The sequence below is a fragment of the Tachyglossus aculeatus genome, chromosome 5 (genome assembly GCF_015852505.1).
Source record: "Tachyglossus aculeatus isolate mTacAcu1 chromosome 5, mTacAcu1.pri, whole genome shotgun sequence".
NCBI classification, from domain to species: Eukaryota; Metazoa; Chordata; class Mammalia; order Monotremata; family Tachyglossidae; genus Tachyglossus; species Tachyglossus aculeatus.
In genome coordinates this window covers 68,929,927-68,954,466 of record NC_052070.1, presented here as the reverse complement: position 1 = coordinate 68,954,466, position 24,540 = coordinate 68,929,927, and the positions used below count along the sequence as shown (strand labels likewise).

Genomic DNA, 24,540 nt, shown 5'->3' with positions numbered 1-24,540 from the left:
AAAGTATCTCAATGGAATTCCACGTGTGCCCCAGCAACCAACATTTCTGTGGGATACACCTTAAATAAAAGCTTTAAATACTTGTACAAAGTATTACAACCCTGGCTCCCCTTTCCCAGAAAAACTCATAAAAACCCCCAAATTCTAAGCCCAGGAGATTCCCAAACACTTATTACAAGCAACACCAAGGAGAGGAGACAAGTGAATCTTTACCTTACAAGCTGTTAGCATGTCAGACACTGCTTTGCGGCTCAGATTTGCTGTGGCAATCACATCCTCCTGTCTGCATGAGTTTCCAGCTGCAACGGCTTTGGCCGTTGCCATGGTGATGCCTTTCGTCATCCTTATCGATTCTTCAGGTGACGATGTCTTTTCTGGTACCTCCTTCGACTGAAACACCTGGAAGGTAAAAGCAGAAGGAAAACCTCGTTCCCTCCTCTCGCCGGGCCACTCCTCTGTACCTGGACGCAGATACGGCAATTGGAAGAGCAACGGTCAAATAGAAGGAAATTGGAAATTTAATTTGGGTACAGTAATGTCATTCCTGCTTGTCAAGACTCCAACCCTGATCAGCCTCTAACACCTCCACAGAGCACACAGGAACAATAAGCTGTGAGAAGCCTGCGTAATGCATTAACCCATTCCTCTGCAGAAACTGACACCCAATATTTGTAATTTAATCTATCTGGCCAAGGTAACTGTGGGACTCCTCAATTCCTGACCCCGGGCCCGCTGGCTTCCTGGAAACCCTGACAAACACAGACGACTGGGGCAGGTCCCCAGCATCGCTAGGGGCAGGGCTGACCTGGATGGCCCCGTGCATTTCTCTTTAAAGGGGTATGGGGAGAGGGGAAAATGAGACACGGTAATGTGCTCTATTCTTAGCTTTCCTTACAATTGCGACTGCGTAATTGTGAAGGGGAGCTCATGTCAAGCAAGCTATGGTGACACTGTGAATTATTTAATAACAGGCACATGTTCAGGGATGCGGAAATACATTAAATGCGGTAAATCTATAAGGTACTTTAAAAGCCACGCTGATCGGTCCAATAGGGTCTGTTGGGGACATGGTGGTTTGTACTACCCAGAGTATACACTATTGATTTGTCACCTTTATTAAAATACTACTAATGATTATGGTATTTGCTAAGCGCTTATTAGGTGCCAAGCACTGTTCTAAGTGCCAGGGTGGATGCAACGTTATCAGGTTGTCCCATGAGTGGCTCACAGTCTTAAATCCCATTTTACAGATGAGGTAACTGAGGCACAGAGAAGTTAACTGACTTGCCCAAGGCCATACAGCAGACAAGTGGCAGAGCCGGGATTAGAACCCATGTCCTCTGACTCCTAAGCCCGTGCTCTTGCCACTAGGCCATGCAGTTCACTCTGCTGCTCTGAAATGATATTAGCAATCAGAGGGTAACACAACAAAGTCAGTCCCTCTAAACAAACACCAGGGCCCAACCTGGACTGTTTCAATAAATAGGACTGATTCCACATCTGCATAGACATTTCTTTGCAGAGAAGCAGTGTGGCTCAGTGGAAAGAGCCCAGGCTTTGGAGTCAGAGGTCATGAGTTCAAATCCCAGCTCCGCCAACTGTCAGCTGTGTGACCTTGGGCAAGTCACTTAACTTCTCTGTGCCTCACCTGTAAAATGGGGAATAAGATTGTGAGCCCCCCCGTGGGACAACCTGAGCACCTTGTAACCTCCCCAGCGCTTAGAACAGTACTTTGCACATAGTAAGCACTTAATAAATGCCATTTTTATTATTATTATTTTCAGTTGTGAGCACCTTTGGGCATTTCCCTCTCCAAACACAAGGGGGCGACCTTCCCAAAGACTCCGGTTGGTGGGTCAGACATGATGCACTGGTCCCATACAGCACCTCTGGGTCAAAGGTCAATGGGACAAATTTGTTTAATAATAATAATTATGGTATTTGTTAAGCGCTATGTGCCAAACATCTGAGAGCTCACCTCCTCCAGGAGGCCTTCCCAGACTGAGCCCGCCTCCTTCCTCTCCCCCTCCTCCCCATCTCCATCCCCCCCTCCTTACCTCCTTCCCTTCCCCACAGCACCTGTATATATGTATATATGTTTGTACGTACTTATTACTCTATTTTACTTGTACATATCTATTCTATTTATTTTATTTTGTTAATATGTTTTGTTTTGTTCTCTGTCTCCCCCTTCTAGACTGTGAGCCCACTGTTGGGTAGGGACCGTCCCTATATGTTGCCAGCTTGTACTTCCCAAGCGCTTAGTACAGTGCTCTGCACACAGTAAGCGCTCAATAAATACAATTGATTGATTGATCTGCCCCAGAATATGTGTACAATGTGTTCTTCCCTAATGTGTGATTTCATTATGTACCTGTAAATTACATCTGTAATTTATTTATATTAATGCCTGTCTCCCCCTCTAGACTGTAAGCATGTTGTGGGCAGGGGATATGTCTGTTTATTGTTATGTTGTAGCAGCGTAGAGAAGCAGCGTGGCTCAGTGGTGGCTCAGTGGAAAGAGCACGGGATTTGGAGTCAGAGGTCGCGGGTTCAAATCCCACCTCCGACAATTGTCAGCTGTGTGACCTTGGGCGAGTCACTTCTCAGTGCCTCAGTTCCCTCATCTGTAAAATGGGGATTAAGACTGTGAGCCCCCCATGGGACAACCTGATCACTTTGTAACCTCCCCAATGCTTAGAACACTGCTTTGCACATAGTAAGCACCTAATAAATTCCATTATTATTATTATGTTGTACTCTCAAGCTTTGCATACAGTAGGCACTCAATAAATACTATCGAATGGATGGATGAATGAAGGAATGAGTGACTATCTGGGACAGAATTCTTTGGGGGCTTAGGGAATGCTCTTCCAACAAGACATGTCTGTCTGGAGAGAACGAGATGCATTATCTGAACAAATGGTTGTTAGCATGAAGCAGTGAGAAGCAGCGTGGCTCAGAGGAAAGAGCAGGGGCTTGGGAGTCAAAGGTCATGAGTTCTAATCCTGGCTCCTCCACCTGTCTGCTGAGTTACTTTGGGCAAGTCACAACTTTTCTGAGCCTCAGTTACCTCATCTGTAAAATGGGGATTAAGACTGTGAGCCCCACGTGGGACAACCTGATCACCTTGTAAACCCCCAGCGCTTAGAACAGTGCTTTGCACATAGTAAGCACTTAACAAATGCCATCATTATTATGAACGTGGTGTCAGTCAAGGCTCGCAGGACTCTAACATGAGTTACCCGTAATGTGGGGTTTGTTGAGAATGAAAGCCCCGTAGTTCAGGGTATCTGAGTATACTGAGGCAAAAAATCAATCAGTCAAACTAATACCATTGATTATCTGAAATAACCAAAGCAAATAGAGTTCTCTGAGGCAGGCAGAAAACTTCCACATCAAAGAGGATTCTAAACTGTGGGGACTAAACCCTAGGTTGGCCAGGCACTAGTTAGTGTACCCATTAATCAATCAATAGCATTTACTGAACACTCAGTGCCGAGCACTGTACCAAGCAATTGGGAGAGTACGATGGAATTAATAGACATAATTTCTGCCCTTGAGGGGCTTCTGGAGGAAATGATTCACTCTACTTTCTTCTTTAAAGAACAAATCTTTGTCAATTAAACAGAAACCTTAAAGGCCTGACTAATGGCATCAACTCATCTCAGCTGAAGATCCTATTTTAAAATTCAAATTCCACTGGAATTATCCCTGTTCCAAGTGCCTGCCGGTGACCTCGAAAATGAGGAGCTGAAATCTGTAAATTGGTGGGAACCAAAACAACAGTTTTATTTAAATTTCCTTTCACAAAGTTTTAGGTTGAAACTTGGCTTATGTCCAGGAACATTCCTTTTCGGAATAAACAAGGCGGAGAGGCAGCATGGCCTAGTGGAAAGAGCAGAAGCTGGGCATGGGCTCTAATCCTAGCTCTGCTTCTGCACAAGTCACTTAACCTCGCTGAGCTTCAGTTTCCTCATCTGAAAATGGGAATAATGAAATACGTGCTCTCCCTATTTCTTAGGTTGTAAGCCCTTTATTTCCCCTATTCACACTGCACTCTGCATCATTCGTTCATTCATTCAATCATATTTACTGAGTGCTTCCTGTGTGCAATGCACTGTACTAAGCGCTTGAATTGACTATGAACTTGGCTGTGTAGCCCTTAAGCACTTCGATACTCACCTCAGTCCCATGATACTTACGTTTATATTCTTATAGTCTACTATTACCCCTATGCCCAATCCATTTTAATGTTCAGCCTCCCCTTGAAGACTGTAAACTCCCTGTAGGCACGGATCACATCTCCCAGCTCTGTACTTTTCCAAACGCTCAGCACAGTGGTCTGCGCACAGTAAGAGCTCAATAAATATCATCGGTTGACTGACCGGAACTCTGTCCAACCGATCCGATTTTTTGGTATTTACCCCAGAACTCAGCACAGTGCTCGGCACCACATTAAGTGCTTAATAAATACCGCAACAGGATACGTGACTCTGTAAGAAAATAAAGAGCAGGATGCTTGGCATCAATTGGCACAGCACAAAGGGAGCTGATAAAGCAAGCTATGCCAAAGAGAAATCACTGGAAGTGAGTTTAGGGCCTGAAGGGCCAGGAGAATAGATTATTCCACACCTAATCTAAGAAAACATTACTGTGGCCTTCTAACAGAAGGCAATTTGGCTTCAAGAATGCAACCTGTAGGGAGTGACTCCTTATTATTTACCGTGAGCTCCTGCTTTATGTACTCAATGGTGGCTTCGAGAGCCCTTGTGCCTCTCGTGGCTTCATCTTCCACAGCTTTCACGGTCTTCAGAAGGGATGTGACATTTGTTACCATCACCTGGAGGGAGAGAAGCAGAGTCACTGAGGAAACAGATATTGCATAGGTTGAGACGCCTCCCTCCCCCTGCCCCCTTGTAAAACCATTACTGTGAAAGCCCTTTGGAAAAAATCAAAGGGCTCCACCAATTCAAGATCTTACTAATTATTACTAGGAGATAATATTAAGCAAGCACCATCATTTCCAATTTTTTTATGGTATTTGCTAAGTGCTTACTATGTGCCAGGCACTGTACTAAGCACTGGGGCTCACAGTCTTAATCCCCATTTTACAGATGAGGTAACTGGGGTATAGAGAAGTGAACTGACTTGCCCAAGGTCACCCAGCAGACAAGTGGTACCAAAATAAGACTCAAAAATGCAACCAGTATTAATCCTCAAAAGGGCAGAGGCAGTTTTTGCCCATATAATTAGTTACCAAGTCAAAGACAATGTTAATACACTCAGTTCTCTTATCAGGAGTCCTTTCGTTAGACATTAGGCCCACTGAGAAACAGTTGTGGGCATTTGAGCAGCAATGGTTAAGGCGCACAACCTAGAACAAGCTTTCCTCAATGCAGGATTCTTCAAAAGCATAGGCTTCCCCCTTTACACCCCCTCGCCCGACCTCCCGTATACGAGACCCGTCTCCCCTAATCAATGCACGTCTGGGCTATGATCTTGCTAATGTAAACTGCATATATTCTTAGGGGTGATCCAAAGAAATGCTGGACACAACTGGCGGGGGCCATGGCTAGCTCCCCATGATTGAGACTCAAAAAGTTTCTGATCGGGTTAAAACAAATCTCACTGATGCTGTCAATTTCAGTCGGCTTGATTACACTAACTGGGCTGAGAGGAATAAAATCACTATGGCAGATGTTAAGCCCTTACTATGTGCCAAGCACTGTACTAAGCACCGGGATAGGCACAATACAATCAGGTCAGGCAGTCCCTGTCCTATATGGGTCTCAGAGGCGAAGCAGGAGAGAATACATAGTTGAGAATGGAGCAGCAACATTGGATGTCTAGTCTTGAAGAAAAGAAGGACTTTTCTTGTAATTCAAGGGATCTGTGAGACTGAGTTCCTTGGCCCTGGCATCAACTGAATCTAGATTAATATAATGGAGTCTTTCCAAATTCCAGAGAATTTGCATCAGTGAACCAGCCCACCCTCAACAGAAGAGTAAAAAAAAAAAAAATACTGGCAATTAAGACAAATACATTCAGGATGCAGGGATGGATGGTCTCTGGGGAAGGTTACATTCTAGTCATATTTAAACTGGTTCCCCTACCAACACTGGGGGGTGGGGGGCGGGGGGAAATGATCTGGACAGGCGCCAGCTCTTCAAATATTGCCTTTGGCTTCCCTTTCAAATGGACATAATGTGCAATCTTGATAGTTAGTAGTAACAATTAAATGAGCCACCAGAGTTGGGAAAATGTTAACCCTCTGATGACACACAAGTGTAAATCTTCCAGACCCTAACTCACTCAAAACAGAACTCCCACAGATGGAGGAGGAAAAAAAAACAAAAAACAATTCCCTAAAACTGCAATATGAAAACAAACAGTGAATTAATTTTTTCCTTGCACTCTTTTAATGCTTCGTGTTGTCTCTGGGCTCAATGGTTACTTTTTACTCTTTGGGGGTTCCAAAACTTTGTTGCATTTTACCTAACCCTTGTTGTTTTTGGTGGGCCTGTGTCATGCTTTTAGATTTTAAATAGACTAGGGCAATTATAGAACTTATCTCCATATAGTCTTCCCAGGCCCACAGTGGATGTTCAACTACATTCATCAGTCATGGATTTTCCAGTCTAGCCAGAATCAGTAATTGCTGGGTCCTGATAATTTTAAAAAACCCCACCACATCCTTCTGAGATTTCTAATCTAATTAACCAAAAATGTTGACATAAAATTATGCCTGTTGGCTATGAAGCTTAAAACCTGAACCTTTGGTAACTCACCTATCATTAAACATGGTACATTCCCGAGGACTCTACACTACAAGCATATGGCAAAGAGACAGTATTTTAGCACTCTGTTCTCCTTATAGAAGGTGAGAGTTGCCTGTGAAAAAGAGCACGTATCTTCACCTGAACGACAAATGTTGCACTAGAAAATTGGTGTTAGGGTCAAACCCCAGGGTTTGATAAGGATTTGGAAATGAAGAAAAAGTGACTTCTCTTTTTCCAATCAACTGTTTTCCATCAACCAAAATTTATCCAGTGAGAAAGACTGGAAAGAGAAAATAGGTTTGGGAGTCAAAGGAAGCAGCTTGGCCTAGTGGAAAAAGCATGGGCCTAGGGGAAGGACTTGGGTTCTAATCCCAGCTCCGCCACTTGTCTGCTGTGTGACCTTAGGCAAGTCACTTCACTTTTCTGTGCCTCAGTTCCCTCACCTGTAAAATGGGGATTAAGACTGTGAGCCCCATGTGGGACAGGAGCTGTGTCCTACCCAATTTCTGCATCTACCCCAGTGTATAAAACAGTGCCTGGCACATAGTAAGCGCTTAACAAACACCACAATTATTAATCCCAACTATGCCGCATGCTTGCTGTGTGAACTTGGGCAAGTCCCTTAACTTCTCTATACCTCAGTTTCCTCATCTGTAAAATGGGAATTCAATACCTTATCTCCCTCTCCCTTAAATTATATGCCCCATGTGTGACAGGGACTGTGTCCAACCTGATTATTTTGTATTTACCCCAGCTCTTAGTACAATTCTGGGCACAGAATAAGCACTTAACAAATACCACCATTATCATTATTATTAAATGAACATCTCTAGCCGAGGGCAGGCTAGGAGGCAGGTGAGGAAAACAGAAGGAAGGAGGATATGTTGGTCAGCAGTAGAGAGCAGATAAACTCTGGGGATGTTTTGTTTTGTTGTCTGTCTCACCTTTCTAGACTGTGAGCCCATTATTGGGTAGGGACCGTCTCTATATGTTGCCGACTTGTACTTCCCAAGCGCTTAGTACAGTGCTCTGCACACAGTAAGCACTCAATAAATATGACTGATTGAATGAATGAATGAAAAAACTATTCCTCGCTTCAATGTCCAAATGAACAGCCCACCACAGTTCAAGGCAGGAAACGAATGAATCCTCACTCTACCTTGGCTGCGCCTTTGAGGTGGTACATGGACGGATCATCAGCAGGCTTGCTGGCGGCACCCTTGGTAGCACTGATGAGATCGGAAAGGGCCTTGGCAACATCCTTAATAGCATTGATCAGCACCACCTGAGAAAACCAGAACCAGATAGGAAGGAACTCACCAGGAGGGCAGGGATTGTATCATCATCATCATCATCAATCGTATTTATTGAGTGCTTACTATGTGCAGAGCACTGTACTAAGTGCTTGGGAAGTACAAATTGGCAACATATAGAGACAGTCCCTACCCAACAGTGGGCTCACAGTCTAAAAGGGGGAGACAGAGAACAAAACCGAACATACTAACAAAATAAAATAAATAGGATAGATATGTACAAGTAAAATAGAGTAATAAATATGTACAAACATATATACATATATACAGGTGCTGTGGGGAAGGGAAGGAGGTAAGATGGGGGGGATGGAGAGGGGGACGAAAGGGAGAGGAAGGAAGGGGCTCAGTCTGGGAAGGCCTCCTGGAGGAGGTGAACTCTCAGCAGGGCCTTGAAGGGAGGAAGAGAGCTAGCTTGGCGGATGGGCAGAGGGAGGGCATTCCAGGCCTGGGGGATTGTATGTTTCACACCTCTATCAGCCTCTCCCAGGGGCTGCTGATTAAGGGGCTCCCCGCCCAGCAAATGCTTAATAAAAACCACTGACAGTCATGATAAGGCCTTCACAAACAAGGCAGGTAGGATATGGGGTCAACGCACAGAAGAGACTGAAGACCCAATGTGACCTTTTTGGCATTCTACAATTAACTAATTAAATGTTGAAAAGAGCTCCACCCACCCAGAAGTATGTGTGCTTCCTTACGTTATTTTGTATGCACTTCCCTGTCGTGGTTTTGCGTCCATCTACCCAGCTCAGCAAGCAGCATGTTTCAGAACTCCACCGTCTAAACTCAAATGGCCCAAACTGGTGGCACGCTCCCGACGGGTGACGCAACGGGTGACCGCTGGCATGTTAGCACTCTGAGGTGTTGGGTATTACCCTATGTTGGTGTAATACCATGTCAAAGGGGCCAGATGACCCCTTGCCCCCCACCCCTGGTATCTTTCCCCAATCTTTCCCAAGGGAAGCTGGGGTCTTCAGCTATCTTCCCTCACTACCCTTACTGACCACTCAGAAGACAAAACAGAGGTACCCAATCTCTCCCATTCCCAATTTCTGGACCCTGGGAAGCTTCGTAGAGCACTGGGTAGTTCCAATAACACCCTGTCTTCTCTGCAAAGGTCACCTAAGGTCTTGTACTCTGCAGAGGGTTCTCTTGTCATCAACTCTAAGAGAATCTTCTTCCTACCCTGAAGGGACTGACTCCTCACGGTCCAAAGCTGAAAGAAAGTCTCACACAGGCTACTCCCTCCACTGTGCGGCTGGGATTACCGTGCCCGAGTTTCAGCCTCTGTTTCTTTCAAGGGGGTAAAAAAAAGCTACCACAGAAAGGGATTGTTTGAATACTTAAAATTCCATCGGGCAGCCAGTTTGAATTCTGATGTTATCAAAAACAAAACCGGCAGAAACGTATTTTGTAATGTGAGGAATATTCCCTTGTAGGGCTATTCTCCACTAGAGGCTGTAAGAAGAACATCAACAACAACATAAAAGATTACGACCATTTAAAAGTGAAGACCACTGCTATTGCTGGATTCTTTTTTCCTAACAGCTGTCATGTACTTACAAGACTTCAAGGCACAAAACTATGCACTTACTTAGATGTGAACAATCGACCCTTTTGGATGGCTTCGAGAAAGATGAAAGGAGTAATCACTAAAGAAAGATTTCAGCGGCTAAGACCAAAGTCCACCAAAGCCAGTATCTGCCCTGTTTTTCACTGTTATGAACGAGGCAAACTTTGTTATTGCTTTGTAGGTCAGCAGTTCACGCACTCTTGAGGTGGTGTGTTCAAATGAAACAAAAGGAACTAAAGCAAAACTTTTTCACACAGCGGGGTGGCGAGCATATGGAATTTGTTACCACAGGAAGTTGTGCGGTCAGAAAATATAAATAGCTTTGAGAAGGGTTTAGACAGATTCACGGACAACAAGTCTATGATGGGTTTTAGAGGTAGAGTTATGGATGGTAGAGGGTATATTTTTGTGAATGTGAGAATGAATGTTCAAGGAAGCCAACCATCACACTCTTCATTCCACCATCCCTTGATATTACTAAGTGCTTTGTACAGTGCTCTGCACACAGTTAAGTGCTCAATAAATATAATTGATCATGTTGGCAGACAAAACACTGGGATGGGGAGGTCTGACCCATTATAACCTGCATGAGATGATGAAATAGTTATTCTAACGTGGAATCGTGGGGCTGAAAAGGATATGGTGAGGTCACGGACTCCATTTACCTGCATCTAAAACACCACACTCAGTCTGCTACCAGTTACTGGAGCAGGGGCAGTTATCATAACTCTGAGCTTCAACGCTATTTTGGCATTCATTCAGTTCAGTTATTTTGTTCAAAACCGAAGGGAAAAGCCCCTGCGTTGGCTGAAATAAGCCGTCTCCAGCCTCAGGCCTGTATCCCACCCCCCTACCTGAGTCTCGGGGTCATCGGAGCCCAGGCTGGCTGCTCCCAACTTCACGACCTCCGCCAGCTGGGTGATGGTCGCTGCTGCTGACTGGGCAGCTTGAGCCAGTTTATCCTGAGTTGAAGCAGCTCCAGACACCAACAACTTGGTATCTTCCACCAAGGCCTTTGCAGTCTTCAAAATGTTCTCTCTAAAAGAGACGGTTGAGCAGAAGGAGAGGGAAAGCAGATTTTAAAAGGCAAACAATACCCTCAATGCTAAACAGAATATATGGGGAGATAAGAAGCAGTGTGGCCTACTGAGTGGAGTACCAGACTGCCGGGGCCGAGAAAGCTGGGTACTAATCCCGACTTTACCCCTGGCCTGCTGTGTGACCTTGGGCAACTTCTTGGTGCCTTAATTTCCTCATTCAATCGTATTTATTGAGCGCTTACTGTGTGCAGAGCACTGTACTAAGCGCTTGGGAAGTACAAGTTGGCAACATATACAGATGGTCCCTACCCAACAGTGGGCTCACAGTCTAGAAGGGGGAGACAGACAACAAAACAAAATATATTAACAAAATAAAATAAATAGAATAAATATGCACAAATAAAATAGAGTAATAAATATGTACAAACATATATACAGGTGCTGTGGGGAGGGGAAGGAGGTAAGGTGGGGGGATGGGGTGGGATGGGGAGGGGAAGGTCCCATGTCAGCCCTGTTGATAGAAAAGTTTCTTCTTCAGGGGGGAAAATGTATAGAAAGAAAAGTCATCCACTCAAAGCAGTGAAGGTTTGAGAACAGGCCCTAGGTCTCATAATTAACAGTAATAATAATGTTATTTTTTAAGCTCTTACTACTATGTACCAAGCCCTGTGCTAAACGCTGGAGTAGATATAAGATAATCAGGCTGGACGCAATCGATGTCCCACCTGGAGCTCACAGAATAAATGGGAGTGAGAATAGGATCCTAATTATGCCGACGAACAGCTAGGCTCCACAGCTGAGGAAGTTGCTTATATTACATCTCCTTTCTGTGCCTTCTTTCATAGCCCCATGGCAAGATGTGTCTCTAATCACTCAAAGAGGAATGATGCAAGTGTGTAGATTCATACCCCTGACCCGTCTGGGGAGAGGGGAAAAGGCGGGGAGAGTTATATTTGGAAAGGAACAGGGTGGGCTCTTGAAGGGAGGAATGTCGCTTCAGAAATGGAGATTAATCTCCTTCTCCTCCTGCCTTATGATCTTAAATTAGAGTTAGCCCCCTGGCACCTTCTTGAAAGGGGACAGCAACCAGCCGCATTCCGAGGTTCCAACCTGGGCGGCTTTCCGGAAGCAGACATTCCTCAGCAGTCTCAGATACAAGCCTGGAAAACGACTTAGGTCTTTCACTTAGCTCCCATTATAAGTCAGGACGAAAGTGTTCTGGCCAACTCATTTTTCTCCCAATGCCACGTCCAGCCATCATGTGGCTAGTGAGGGAGCGAGTGAGAGGAATGACTTCCTGTTTATCTGCAGGAAAACCTCATCCTTCACTGAAGCGGGCTTTATTTGGAATTCTGAATTGCACAGTTCAAAGAGGTTCCACTTCACTAATTTGTTTTTCCTGAAGATTTCAGGCCGTTGGATTGGTTTTAAATATTCTCCTTATCTGGATCTTCCCCCCCCCTCCTCAGTTACCACTCCAGGGACTGCAGATCTTTTATACTTTAGTCTTTCAGGCAGCTGTTCTGGAGTCAGTCTTGGACTATAAAGTCAGACTAGGCCTTCAACCCTTAAACTGCCACCAGAAATCATTGCATCTGTCAAAGTAGAAGCAGAGTGATCTAGTGGAAAGAGTACGGGTCTGGGAATCAGAGGTCCTGGGTTCTAATCCTGGTTCCACCACATGTCTGCTCTTTTACCTTGGGCAAGTCACAACTTCTCTGTGCCTCAGTTCCCTCATCTGCAAAATGGGGATTTGATACCTGTTCTCCCTCCTACTGGGACAGTTTTGTTTACTTGTTTTCTGGTACTTGTTTAGCACTTACTATGTGTCAAACATTGTTAAGTGCTGGGGTAGGTACAAGTCAATTAGGTCGGACACAGTCTCTGTCCCACCTGGGGCTGACAGTCTCAAGTGGGAGAGAGAACAGGTTGGAATCTCCATTTTACAGTTGAGGAAACCAAGGCACAGAGAAGTTAAGTGACTTGCCCTAGGTCACACAGCTAGCAATTGGCTTAGTACAATGCCAAGCGCTCAGAACAGTGCTCTGAACACAGTAAGCGCTCAATAAATACGACTGAATGAATGAATGAATTGGCAGAGCTGGCATTAGAACCCAGGTCCTCTGATTCCCAGGCCCGTGCTCTTTCCACTAGGCCACGCTCTTTCCCCATGCATGACCTGATTAAATTGTAAATACCCCAGTGCTTAGCACAGTGCTTGGCACACAATAAGTGTTTAACAAGTACAATTGTTATTACTATTATTACTATTACTATTATTAATAAAGTACACTCAGTTCTATCTAAGGGCAGGTTTTTTCAAGGAGTTTTGGAAAGAGCACGATGGCAGAAATCGGGAACATTCTTCAGACAACAGAGCACCACCTGGGTAAGACATGACCTGGCATCAGAAGACACGACTGTGTAACCAGATTTCCTTAAGAAGGGTTCTGCAGGAATATGACCCCGCCTTTTCCTGCCCAAACACACTGACCTGTGGTCCGCGAAGGATTCGTTGTTCTCGGCATTGAGGGTGCCAGCTGTGGCAAACATGATGGTGGTGTCCAGATCGGCAATGATTCCAGACACAGCACTCGCTGCGGTGATGCAAGCTTGGGTACCTTTGTTCCCTGCCTGAAGAGCAGACAGGACCAAGGACACCTAGAAATCCGAAAGAAAGGAAAAAAGAAAGGAGAACATATTACTATAGAGTGTGTGTAGACAATTTGCACTGCTCAACAATTCCTTTCTCCTTGCTTTTTGAGAAATGCAAGGTAGAATCAACAGACGTAATTCCCTTAAGGATATAGTCATTCTCCACTCTCTTAAATACCATATTATTATTCTGTGGCATACTTTGCACCGACTTTTCCTCTGCTATCTTGTGCTTTCTCTTCTGGACACAAACAAATGTGATCAGCTTTTCTACAGGAGGCCTGCTACAGTGGAGATGGGATGTCTCTTCCACAGAAATGATCCACAGCAAGTGAGCCGATCATAGAGCCCTGAACCTCCATCTGCTTCGTGTATAAATAATGACCTTCCATCCCCAATATGATAAGCACTCATCTTCCATAATATCCAAGTGAAAGGAAAATTGTCCTCTGCTCCAATAAATAAGAATTCCAATTATCCTGCAGGACTCTGCAAAGTCAATAAGGGAACCAGCTGCATTTATTTTTGTGTCACAATTACATTCCAGCAATCTATAGCTCTGCCCAGTAATGTGATTTCATTGATATATGCCTCTCCTTTGCCACTCAGTTGTCAGGGAGTGTATTTAAATCTTCTTCACAGCGTACGTTCTGGGAAGATATTTTCAAGAAGAAGTGAGACAGATCTCTATAGCAGAAGGCAAAAAGTGGGGCTCTTTCTCTAGGCCATGATCTTGTACAAGCATTAGTTGGAATGGCAAATCTGGCCTGGGAGACACATAGTTAAAGGCTGAAGACAACTGCTCCTTCCGGAAAAAAGAGGCGGAGGACACCCCATTTACACTAGCAACAGTAGGGAGAGGCTGGGCAGGGCTGGGGAAAATGGGTGCCCGCGTTTCTCAAATACTGGATGGATGACAGTCTCCTAGCTGGAATGCAGAAAAGCTCAGGATCTGAAAACCACACAGTTGAACATAAGCCCAGGGCAATTAAGTAAACCTCGGATAGCTACCCCCTCATTGCATTTTTTTTTTCTCATCACACTTTAATGTAGATTTGGCAAAGTATCAATGTTCCAGACTTAGTACTGGAACTTTTTCCTCATGCAGGCCAAATTACACAAGTAAGAGTAGAGAACTGGGAATCGCAAGCAGGGGGGACTTTAAGTACCCCCTTAAGATCGTAAGCTCATTGTGGACGGGGACTATGTCTGCCGACTCTTTTGCACTATTCCAAGCACTTGAAGAACATCATGAATAAGCAAAAGGTGAAAGCCAGATTGTGAAGAGCTTCCAAATCACCTTTGCTGTATATCCTCTGTGGTTTTCATGCTGACTGCTTATGCAGAGAGAAATATAAAGGACATAGTCATAAAGAATCATTCAATCACCGGAATTCTCTCTGAGTGCCTGCGTGCAGTGCAGTCTAAATGCTTGGGAGAGTACAACAGCAGTAGGAGACAAAATTCCCGCCCACAAAGAGCTTACAATCAAATAAAGGAAGTGGACACACAATTTACAAAATAAAAGGATGTGTGTAAACTGTACAATATACAAGTTGGCATATGTAACAGGATGTGAGTGTAAAAGTGCTGAGATGATAGTTGGGGGGATGTAAACATGGTAGAAGAAACATTGATCAGAAAAAGTTTCCTATAGGACTGGAGATTTGAGAAATACTTTGAAGATAGGGAGAGCTGAGGTCTGGTGGATTTGAAGGGGAAGGGAGTTCCAGCAGCAGGGGACACAGGGAGGAGATTTGGGAATAATAATAATAATAATGATGGTATTTGCTATGTGCTTACTATGTGCCAGGCACTGTTCTAAGCACTGGGGTGGATACAAGCAAGTTGGATTGGACACAGTCCCTGTCCCACGTGGGGCTCATAGTCTCAATCCCCATTTTTACAGATGAGGTAAGCGAAGTGAAGGGACTTACTCAAGGTCACATAGCAGACAAGTGACAGAGTCGGGATTAGAACCAAGGACCTTCTGACTCCCAAGCCCATGTTCTATCCACTACGCCATGCTGGAGTCTCAGGAGGAAGACAGATTAAGAGCAGGGGTGTAGTAGAAGAGAATGGAAAGGTGAGGGGAGTGAGCAGATGGAGGGCCTTAAGGCCAATGATTTAGGGTTTCTATTTCATATAGAGGGGAATGGGTCACCACTGGAGCTTTGAGGAAAGGAGAGAAGAGTGCAGAGTCACATGTTAGAAAGTATGGATGGGGAAAAGAAGACCAGTGAGGAGGCTGATGCGGAAATCAAGAAGAGCCCAGGTTCAGTCCATGTCTCCCCACTCCTCAAGAATCTCCAGTGGTTGTCCATCCACTTTCACACCAAACAGAAACTCCTTACCATCAGCATTAAAGCACTTAATCAGCTCATCCCCTCCTACCTTACCTCACTGATTTTCTACTACAATCCAGCTGGCACACTCTGCTCTTCTAATGCCAACCTACTCTCCGTTCCTCCATAATAATAATAATAATGGCCTTTATTAATCGCTTACTATGTACAAAGCACTGTTCTAAGCGCTGGGGGGATACACGGTGATGAGGTTGTCCCACATGGGGCTCACGGTCTTCACCCCCATTTTACAGATAACTGAAGCACAGAGAAGTGAAGTGATTTGCCCAAAGTCACACAGCTGACAAGTGGCGGAGCGGGGATTCGAACTTATGACCTCTGACTCCAAAGCCCTTGCTCTTTCTATTGAGCCAAGCTGCTTCTCCATCTCATCAAGCACCTGTGATCCCTTGCCCACATCCTCTCTCTGGCCTGAAACTCCCTCTCCCTTCATATCTGACAGACCAGCACTCTTCCCACATTCACAGCCCTTCTAATATCACATCTCTTTCATGAGAACTTACCCAACTAAGCCCTCATTTCCCTTACTCACCCTCTCTTCTGCTTGCCTACGCACTTGGATCTTAATGCTTTGAACACTTGATATTAAACACCCCCAAGCCCCACGGCACTTATTTCCAAATCCTTCTACTCTCCCATTTCTATAATTCATTTTTATCAGTTTTCCCACCTAGACTATAAACTTATGGGCAAAGATTGTTCTTAAAGATTCCATTATACTAAACTAATAATAATGATTATAGTACTTGTTAAACATTTACTATATGCCAAACACTGTACTAGGTCCTGGCAAGTTAACCAGGTAGGACACAGGCCGTGTCCCACACAAGGCTCAAAGACAGAGTAAAAGGGAGTTGGATTTAATCCCCATTTTACAGATTAGGTAACAAGCATGAAGAATTTAAGTGACTTGCAAAGTCACACAGCAAGCAATTGGCAGAGCCAGAATTAGAATGCAGGTCCTCTGCTCTTTCCACTAGGCCACACTGTTTCTCTCAAGTGCTTAGTACAGTGCTCTGCACACAGTAAGCACTCAATAAAGACTACTGATTAATTACAAGTGAAAATGTGCAACTGCAGATGAAAAGAGAGGTAAGGGAGAGATAGAATTAGGTGTCGTCTGTGTAGGTGGTAGCTGAATCCATGGGAGAAGATAAATTCCTCAAGGGGATGAGCAAATTAGGGGAACTAGAATCCAGCCTTATGATACACCTACAGTTGCGGGTATAAGAGATGGAGCAGGAACCAGAGAAATACTGGGAAAGAATGACTAAAAGAGGCAGGAGGAAAATTTGAACAGAACTTTGTTGCTGAAACCAAGATTTGTTAGTAAAATTTCTAAGTTACCTACCAATATACAAAATAATGACATTTATTAAGCAATAACTATTTACCAAGTGTGGGGGTAAAGGCAAGACACTGGACTTAATCTCTGTCTCATGTGGCTCACTAGGAGGGAAGGAGGATTGGCATTTTATCTCCCATTGTAGAGATACGGAAATTGAAGCATAGAGAATTTAAGTGACTTGCCCAAGATCACGCAGCAGGCAAATGGCAAAGCCACAAATAGAACCTTGGCCTCCTTGGCTCCCAGTCCCATCCTGAGACTCTAGGCCCCTCCACCCCTTTTTTTTCCATGGTATTTGTTAATGGCTTACTATGTGCCAGGCACCATATTAAGTGCTGGGATAGATACAAGTTAATCAAGTTGGACCACAGTCCTATGTCCCACATGGGGCTCACAAGTCTTAATCCACATTTTACAGATGAGATCATTGAGGCACAATGAAATTAAGTGATTTACCCAAGGGCACAGCAGACAAGTGGAGAGCTGGGATTAGAACCCCGTTCCTTCTGACTCCCAAGCCCATGCTCTATCCACTACAACATGCTACACTTCCATTGAGAAAAATCATTAAAAGAATGGAAATTGCCTTTCCAAACTACAGAGATTCATTTTCTGGTCCTATTCTGCCTCTAGTGCCGCTGGGAGTTAAACCTGGGCCCTATGAGAAGAGGTCAGTCCCTTGGCCTGAGGGAGGGACAAACGCAGGGCACTGACAGGGAATTCTCCACACCCATGGCCCAACTCCCTACTGTTGGATCCACTCTTAATTCTTTCCAGGTGGAGAAAAGTCAGGTTGCGGGCTCTTCCGGCATCTTGCTTTTCCTCCTCTTTCCCCCTTCTGGTCTTCAGACAAGTGCCACAATCAGGTTTCCAGAACTGTCAGCACCGTCTGCAGAAACAACCACCCTTGCCCACGATGGCCCTGCACTGATATGCTCTGGCCGATTTGCAGCTGGATGGAAGGTCACCCAATTTCTGGTTTTGCTCATTTAAAAATTTTTGTGGTGTGTGTGTGTGAGGGATGTGGACAAGACCCCCTGTCGCCTGTTAAGCCACTCTGAGCATCATGCTCAGCTGTGGTTCCTGGAAGGATTGAAGGCGTTGTGGCATCGGGGGCTGCCATACGCTCACTGCGTAGGGCCCTAGGCCGCACTCGCTCTCCCTTCTGGTCCTCTTGCAATGTGTCCCACCAGGCCTCGGGAGGAGGGAGACATAGGGGGAAGAGATTCTTGACGTGACACTCACACTCCTGAATTTATTCTCACCATGGGCACCAGGCTCTCCAAAACAGAAGGAAGGTTCTACTATCCTTGGGCAACTTCAGGGCTCTCTAGGGTGAAAGGCAACTCCAGTCATCAATGTAGCTGCTTCTAGATTGTAAGCTCGCTGTGGGTAGGGAATGTGTCTGTTATATTGTACTCTCCCAAGTGCTTAGTACAGTGCTCTGCACACAGTAAAATGCTCAATAAATGCAATTGACTGACTGACTAGTAGTTTGGGATCAGTTTGGTCTGAACAGGAGGTTGAAATTTTTTTTAACTAAAACAGGTTTGAGGATTTACTACTGATTTCCACACTCTCCCTGCCCACTTTTGGCTCAGGTGGCCTGAGCAGACGATGCCCGACTCACCTTTTCTGTGACAGATCGGGCACATTCTATCAGCTCCCTCTTAGTGTAACTGTCTGTGGGGCAGATTTGAAGAGCCCCAGCCTTCTGGACCAGGAAGATACAACCATGCCCGAGATCCTGAACCCGGTTCTTGATCTGGAATCCGATCTGTGGAGGAAAGACAGGATGAGGAACAGGAAAATGTGCTTTTGCATCAAGTTCTCACCCAAATGGAAAATCTCTCCGTTGGACAAGGCCTTTGCTCAAAAAGTTTTGCCCGCCGGGCTTTGTAGTGTGATGGGATGGTTGGGAAGCATTTGTTACACTCCAATACAGGGACTGCGCAGATTGCATACTTAAACTTTGCAAGGTAATTTAATTGCATGCATCATGGGCACGGGCTTGTCTTCCCCTTCAAAGAATTGTGTTTGGCCATTTCCCGGGTTTCAAGGAAGGTGCTCAAATTCTTTCACAGGAGTTCTTGTATGTGTACATATGAATAGCTTTTATCCATAGCATGTGGTGAAAACCATTTTACAACAGAGAGCTGCTAGTCACTCGATACCAATAACTCCCCCATCTAATTTCCATCTCCATGGGCCGGCACTGTCTGTTTCATATCAGTTTATTTCACTCTGCACAATAAACCTGCCATATGTAGTTAGCTATCCAGTTGTTACGCAATTACTTAATTTACACTCAACATCACTAATCATTATTTTGAAAACTATAAACTGGATTATTTTGACAAACCCACACTCCATAAAAACCGCTGCCCATCATTTACGAGTCAACCAAAGACTTTATGAAAAATCACTGGTGATAAATCATCTGCACAGAAACAAACACAGGCTATCCTCTTCTAAATCAGGCCACCTCGATAATAAGGAAATCTCTCATACACCTGCCTGACAAGAAAACAGACTGGCAGAAGAGTTACTTTTATAAGGGTCATGTACACTTGGTCCCTTTGCAGGAAGGATGGAGAGATTCAGCAGTGTGGCCTAGTGAAAAGAGCACAAGCCTGGGAGGTAGAAGACCTGGGTTCTAATCCCACCATTTGCCTGCTGTGTGACCTTGGGCAACTCACTTCACTTCTCTGTGCCTCAGTACCTCAATTGTATAAAATGGGGATTCAATACCTGTTCTCCCTCCTACTTACACTGTGAGCCCATGTGGGACAAGGACTGTCTGACCTGATTGATTTACTTCTACCCCAGAGTTTAGAACAGAGCTTGACACATAGTAAGCGCTTACCAAATGCCATTAAAAAAAATTCCAAGAACAAGGAGCTGCCTTACGAAGAACCCACATCTGTACTAGTTACTGAGGGCTTTCAGGTCCCCATCTAGAATCATTGTAAACTGTCAGGTGTTTGAAAGAAAGGGGCACGGCAGAAGTCTGAGATCAGCAAAGGGACTAAGTCAGAGAAGGTGAATGCAGGGTTCGCAAGGGAGAGGGTCATAGAGGAAAGGGGAAGAGTGCTGGAGTAATTATCAGTTTTTTCTGCAAACTAAGGGGGACACACACGCCATAAAGCCTCTACAGTCACCCCTCCAAGTAACTGCATCCTTTGGATCTCCAGCAGGCCAGACTCCCAGAACATGAAACCAACCTGTTGTGGCAGAAACCAGACCCAAATGCATGGCTTCTGGCCAGAAACAGGGGATTCACGAAAACTTGGATTTACAGAAGGGGTGGGGTGTGGGGTGTGTGTGTGTGTCTGTGTCCAGCTGGCCAAAGTGGATTATCACTATGTCTCCATGCCCTTCAGAGTTCACAGAAGACAAAACTGATAGGGTGAGTTTTGTCTCAGAGAGGGCCTGTTAAGGCCAGTGTGGGAGAAACAATCCACTGCATCCTAGATGCATGTAAAGATGAAACAAAACAGCACAAGTTCTTTTCACACCTCCCCTTGGGATGGGATCAGACCAAAAGGTTCAGGACAATGTTGGAAAAGTTATGAATTAATGAGAGTGAGGTTTGCAAAACGGAGGTTACTTTAGAAAATCTAAACTCCAGCATCCCCTCTAGATCTATGATTCAATGCATATAAAAACTGGAAAGAAAATCACGAGTGGATGAGAATAACATAAGCAATGAATAACTTTCCCATGTGTAAAATAAAGGTGTGGGAGCAAATGTTTTGTAGCAATTTGTTGCTGACACCTGGCAGAGGGCACTGCATTGGGAGGGAAGTATAATACAACTTCCTGCCTTTTTAAAGCAGTGAGTAAGCCTACAGCTACATTTTTTAAAGACAATAATGTAGTCACTGGATCATTTTTTCCAGAAATTACATTTGGGAGTTGGGGTCAAACAAACTGAGTTTATGGGGAAAAGCAAAACCCTCTCAATTCCATTGCCCTTCAAATTCCCCAGGAGCTCTGGTTTCAGTGTCATATGTTCTTCTAGACTGTGAGTCCGCTCTTCTAGCCCGCTGTTGGGTAGGGACCATCTCTAGATGTTGCCAACTTGTACTTCCCAAGCGCTTAGTACAGTGCTCTGCACACAGTAAGCACTCAATAAATAGGATTGAATGACTGAATATGGTCATTTGCCTTGGGCAAATGAGAAGAGAAAGCTTTTCAGGGAATTCGGCTACTGACCCCATGTAGTTTGAGAATTGCAATTCAGGTTTGGGATGAGTCACTGACTTTAGAAAGTGGTTCAGGGGCTTTGTAGTTTAACACCTGAGGCATCCCTAAGCCACCTCCAGGTGCTTCTCTAGGACCTGGAGGAGTGGGTCAGTGAGCCACTTGGCTTCAGCCATTTCCCAGCCCCTCCATATTCTGACCTCCTCGTCGTATTTGCCTGGCAAGATCCCACAAGGGCTTTGCCTTAGCAAACCACAGTTCTACCTCCAACTCTTTTCCCTTTAAGTACATTGGTTTTTTTGTCTTACTTCAGAGTGAAAACTAAGATAGGTGTGAAGAAAATGCCTACTGTCTGTATAGAAAAATTAACAGCCCTACTATTACAGTTACAGACAATAATAATAGTAGTAATTTTAACAATAACAATAATAAACTGTAAGCTCCTTGAGGTCAGGGAACGTATCTACCAACTCTGTTGTACTGCATTCTCCCAAGCACTGTTCTGTGCTCTGCACATAGTTGGCACTCAATAAATACCACTGACTGACTGATAAAAATAATAATGATAATACTTTTTGTACAGTGCTTTTATTTTTCCAAGCACTTTCACAACAAATATTTCATTTTATCCTCACAGCATCACTATGAGATAAGGAGAGGCAGGTATTACTATCCCCACTTTAAAGATGAGGACACTGAGGCCCGAAGAGGTTAAGTTACTGGTCCATGGTCACAAAGGAAGCCAGGACTGGAGTAACAGCCGGGTCTCCGGATCCCCAGCCCACACTGGGATTTTTAAAAATCATTTTCTGGGTGTTTATTGCTAAACAGGTGATCCTCTGAAGACCTCCTTAAGATGACCTCGATGAAAATGGCTTCAAACTCACACTGAATTTTACTCGTGAAATCACACAGTACCAAGACGATGAAGTCCTGCCCTCTGCCTCACGCATATATAAGTTAAAACCAACCTATGACCAACGGGGACCAGACCCATCTTTATAGATGTCCAGACTTACACGGTAACCCTTTCAGTGAAGTTCTCCCTTTAGAACCTAATCAAATTCTTCCCATTCCCTCTTGTTCAGCTTTCCCTGAAGATGGAGGAGGCTTAGTTTTCACCATAACAACAAGACTAGACCCACCGGGAGGTTTGTATGAATCCCTGGGACCAGGGGTGGCCTAACAGCAGCTTGCCAGCCTGCTGTGGCTCTTCTTCACTTGCCATAGTGCTCACGGTGAAAAGCCAGGCTTCGGACGTTTTATTAGTTGTTTGCCATAGCCCTCAATTCTAGTTTGCTACCACTTCATCCCTTGCATAGGAGGCAGTGGTGCCCATACCCGCATACACTGGGGTTAGGAAAGGACACGGTGCCCACCGTCTCTTGCCTGCCACCATCCTGGCTCCAGAAAGCCCGTTATCATAATTCTTTGGATCTGCAGCTCTCAGCTGTATTCTGTTTTTGTTTAAAGTCTGTGGCTTTTCAGCGCCCGAGGCTTGGCCAGCCCTGCCTTAGCCAAACTTAGTGGGATTCCTTTGTGAGTTTGGATCAACCCATTAACTTTGGGGGTTTCTGTTAACTCATCTGAAAACATAAAACCCAACACACAGTGGTGTTTTGGGTACTGCTCTAGGTTAGTGGGGAAATACAATTTTAGGTCTGAATCTTGTAACATACTGCATTGTACTTACCCTTTAAATAATGTCAGGTGGATTTGTTACTGTTTAGAAAGAACTTGGTGAACCAAAGCCAAATCAAATTTTAGGGTGTAAAGAAATCCACTGTTTTGGATTTTATTTTGTTTCTGACTGGCATTGCCCATTTTGGTATTTTTCTTTGGTGTTTTTTTCTTTATAGGAATAAAGAACCCCTGGGGATGGGCTGTAGTCAGTTAAAGAAATGAAAGGGTCTGTGTTTTTCTGAGCAAACTGAATGGAGTCTTGAATAGGCACAATCCTGGTCTCCATTTCCAATATCAAGCTTGCCAGTGGCTTTTCTATTATAATAGAGTAAGTTTAGGGAGTGGGTACCACCGTGCAGAACAGAGAGATTCCGACAAGGAGTGCATTCACCAAACCCATTTTCGCAAGACCGTAGGAACTCCAAAACAGAGGCTCTTATTTCCCAGGCCAGATGGCCACAGCCCTCATCCTTGTGGGACTTTGGAAAGGCAATCGGACCTGGGAAATGCTGCTCTCTGGAACCGTCAGAGCCTGGGGAAGACAAGGCTCAGTATGGTGCTTATGGCGTCACATTTGGAGAGTACTCCAGGTATCAGCATCAGCATGCGTTTGCTAGGTAAAGAGGTCTTAAGATGGCAGACCTCCTCTGGTTCAGCTGTAGCTGCTGCCATTCGGCCCTGGAGAGCCAAATGCCCATAGTCACTGGTCATTTGGGATGCAAGTCCTCCCAACTCCTCCGGGTTAGTAACCGACTTAGTCATCTGGAAAAAGAAAACAGGCAAGACACACACAAACACACAAAAAAAGGCATGAGAATAACTTGTTAAGAGTCTAGAAGCCAACTGTTTTCTTTAACTCTCTGAGTGCCAACTTGAAAGGTTACAATTTCCAGACCAAATTGTGCAAGCCAAACCCAGGCAAACATGCTTTATTACAGCCACGGCCCTGGCAGCCCAGGATGCTGTTAGGAACCGTAGCTGATCTCCTCATAGGCCAGCAGGCCCGGACAGCGCTGCACAGGTAACATGCTCAGCTTCTGGACAATGCAAAGTCAAGAGCAAGTGCTTCAGGGCTTGGGAGAGTCCGATCTCTGCCTGTCTTCCTGCAGAGTATCCAGGGTCAAGAGGTGGAAATATTCTCCGGACCCTGGCCGGGCTGCTATTCCCTCATTGGTCGAGGTTGAAAACCTCACCTCACCTAACCCCAGGGCACCTTGCAAACTCCCCCTAGGAAGACAAATTCCAGCCAAGTTCTTGCTCTTCAAACTCTGTGGGGCCTTAAAGAAACTTTAGAAAAGGTAAGCCAGGATGGGGTGGTCCTGACTCAAGACTCTGGGGCAAGGGAATCTTGCTGACTGTGGCACCGCTATATCTTATATAGGCGGACGTCCTTCAGTGGATGCTAAAACTCCAAGTATGTGCCTCTCTTCCCCAGCTTCCAAAGCCCCCACGTATCTTCCTGTAGAAGCGAGAATGGGTTCAGCTGAGCGGTGGGTCTTCCCCACATTGGAGCCTAGGGTGCTCATTCCTAGAGGAGAGGGTCAGCCCAGTCTGGGTTTTGCATAAATGCAGGC

General features: G+C 44.9%; 1 protein-coding gene across 2 annotated transcripts in view; it reads right to left on the bottom strand.

The window, feature by feature from the left end:
* The window catches only part of TLN2 (talin 2), a 664,294-nt gene that overhangs the window by 55,259 nt on the left and 584,495 nt on the right, over positions 1-24,540 (bottom strand). For both annotated transcript variants that reach the window (XM_038746479.1, XM_038746480.1), the window contains 7 exons: positions 23,609-23,728; positions 18,708-18,854; positions 13,203-13,369; positions 10,523-10,706; positions 7,942-8,067; positions 4,727-4,843; positions 214-399 (listed from right to left, as the gene is read on the bottom strand). In XM_038746479.1, coding sequence (XP_038602407.1) covers positions 214-399; positions 4,727-4,843; positions 7,942-8,067; positions 10,523-10,706; positions 13,203-13,369; positions 18,708-18,854; positions 23,609-23,728 — 1,047 coding nt within the window. The remainder of the gene's footprint in view (positions 1-213; positions 400-4,726; positions 4,844-7,941; positions 8,068-10,522; positions 10,707-13,202; positions 13,370-18,707; positions 18,855-23,608; positions 23,729-24,540) is intronic.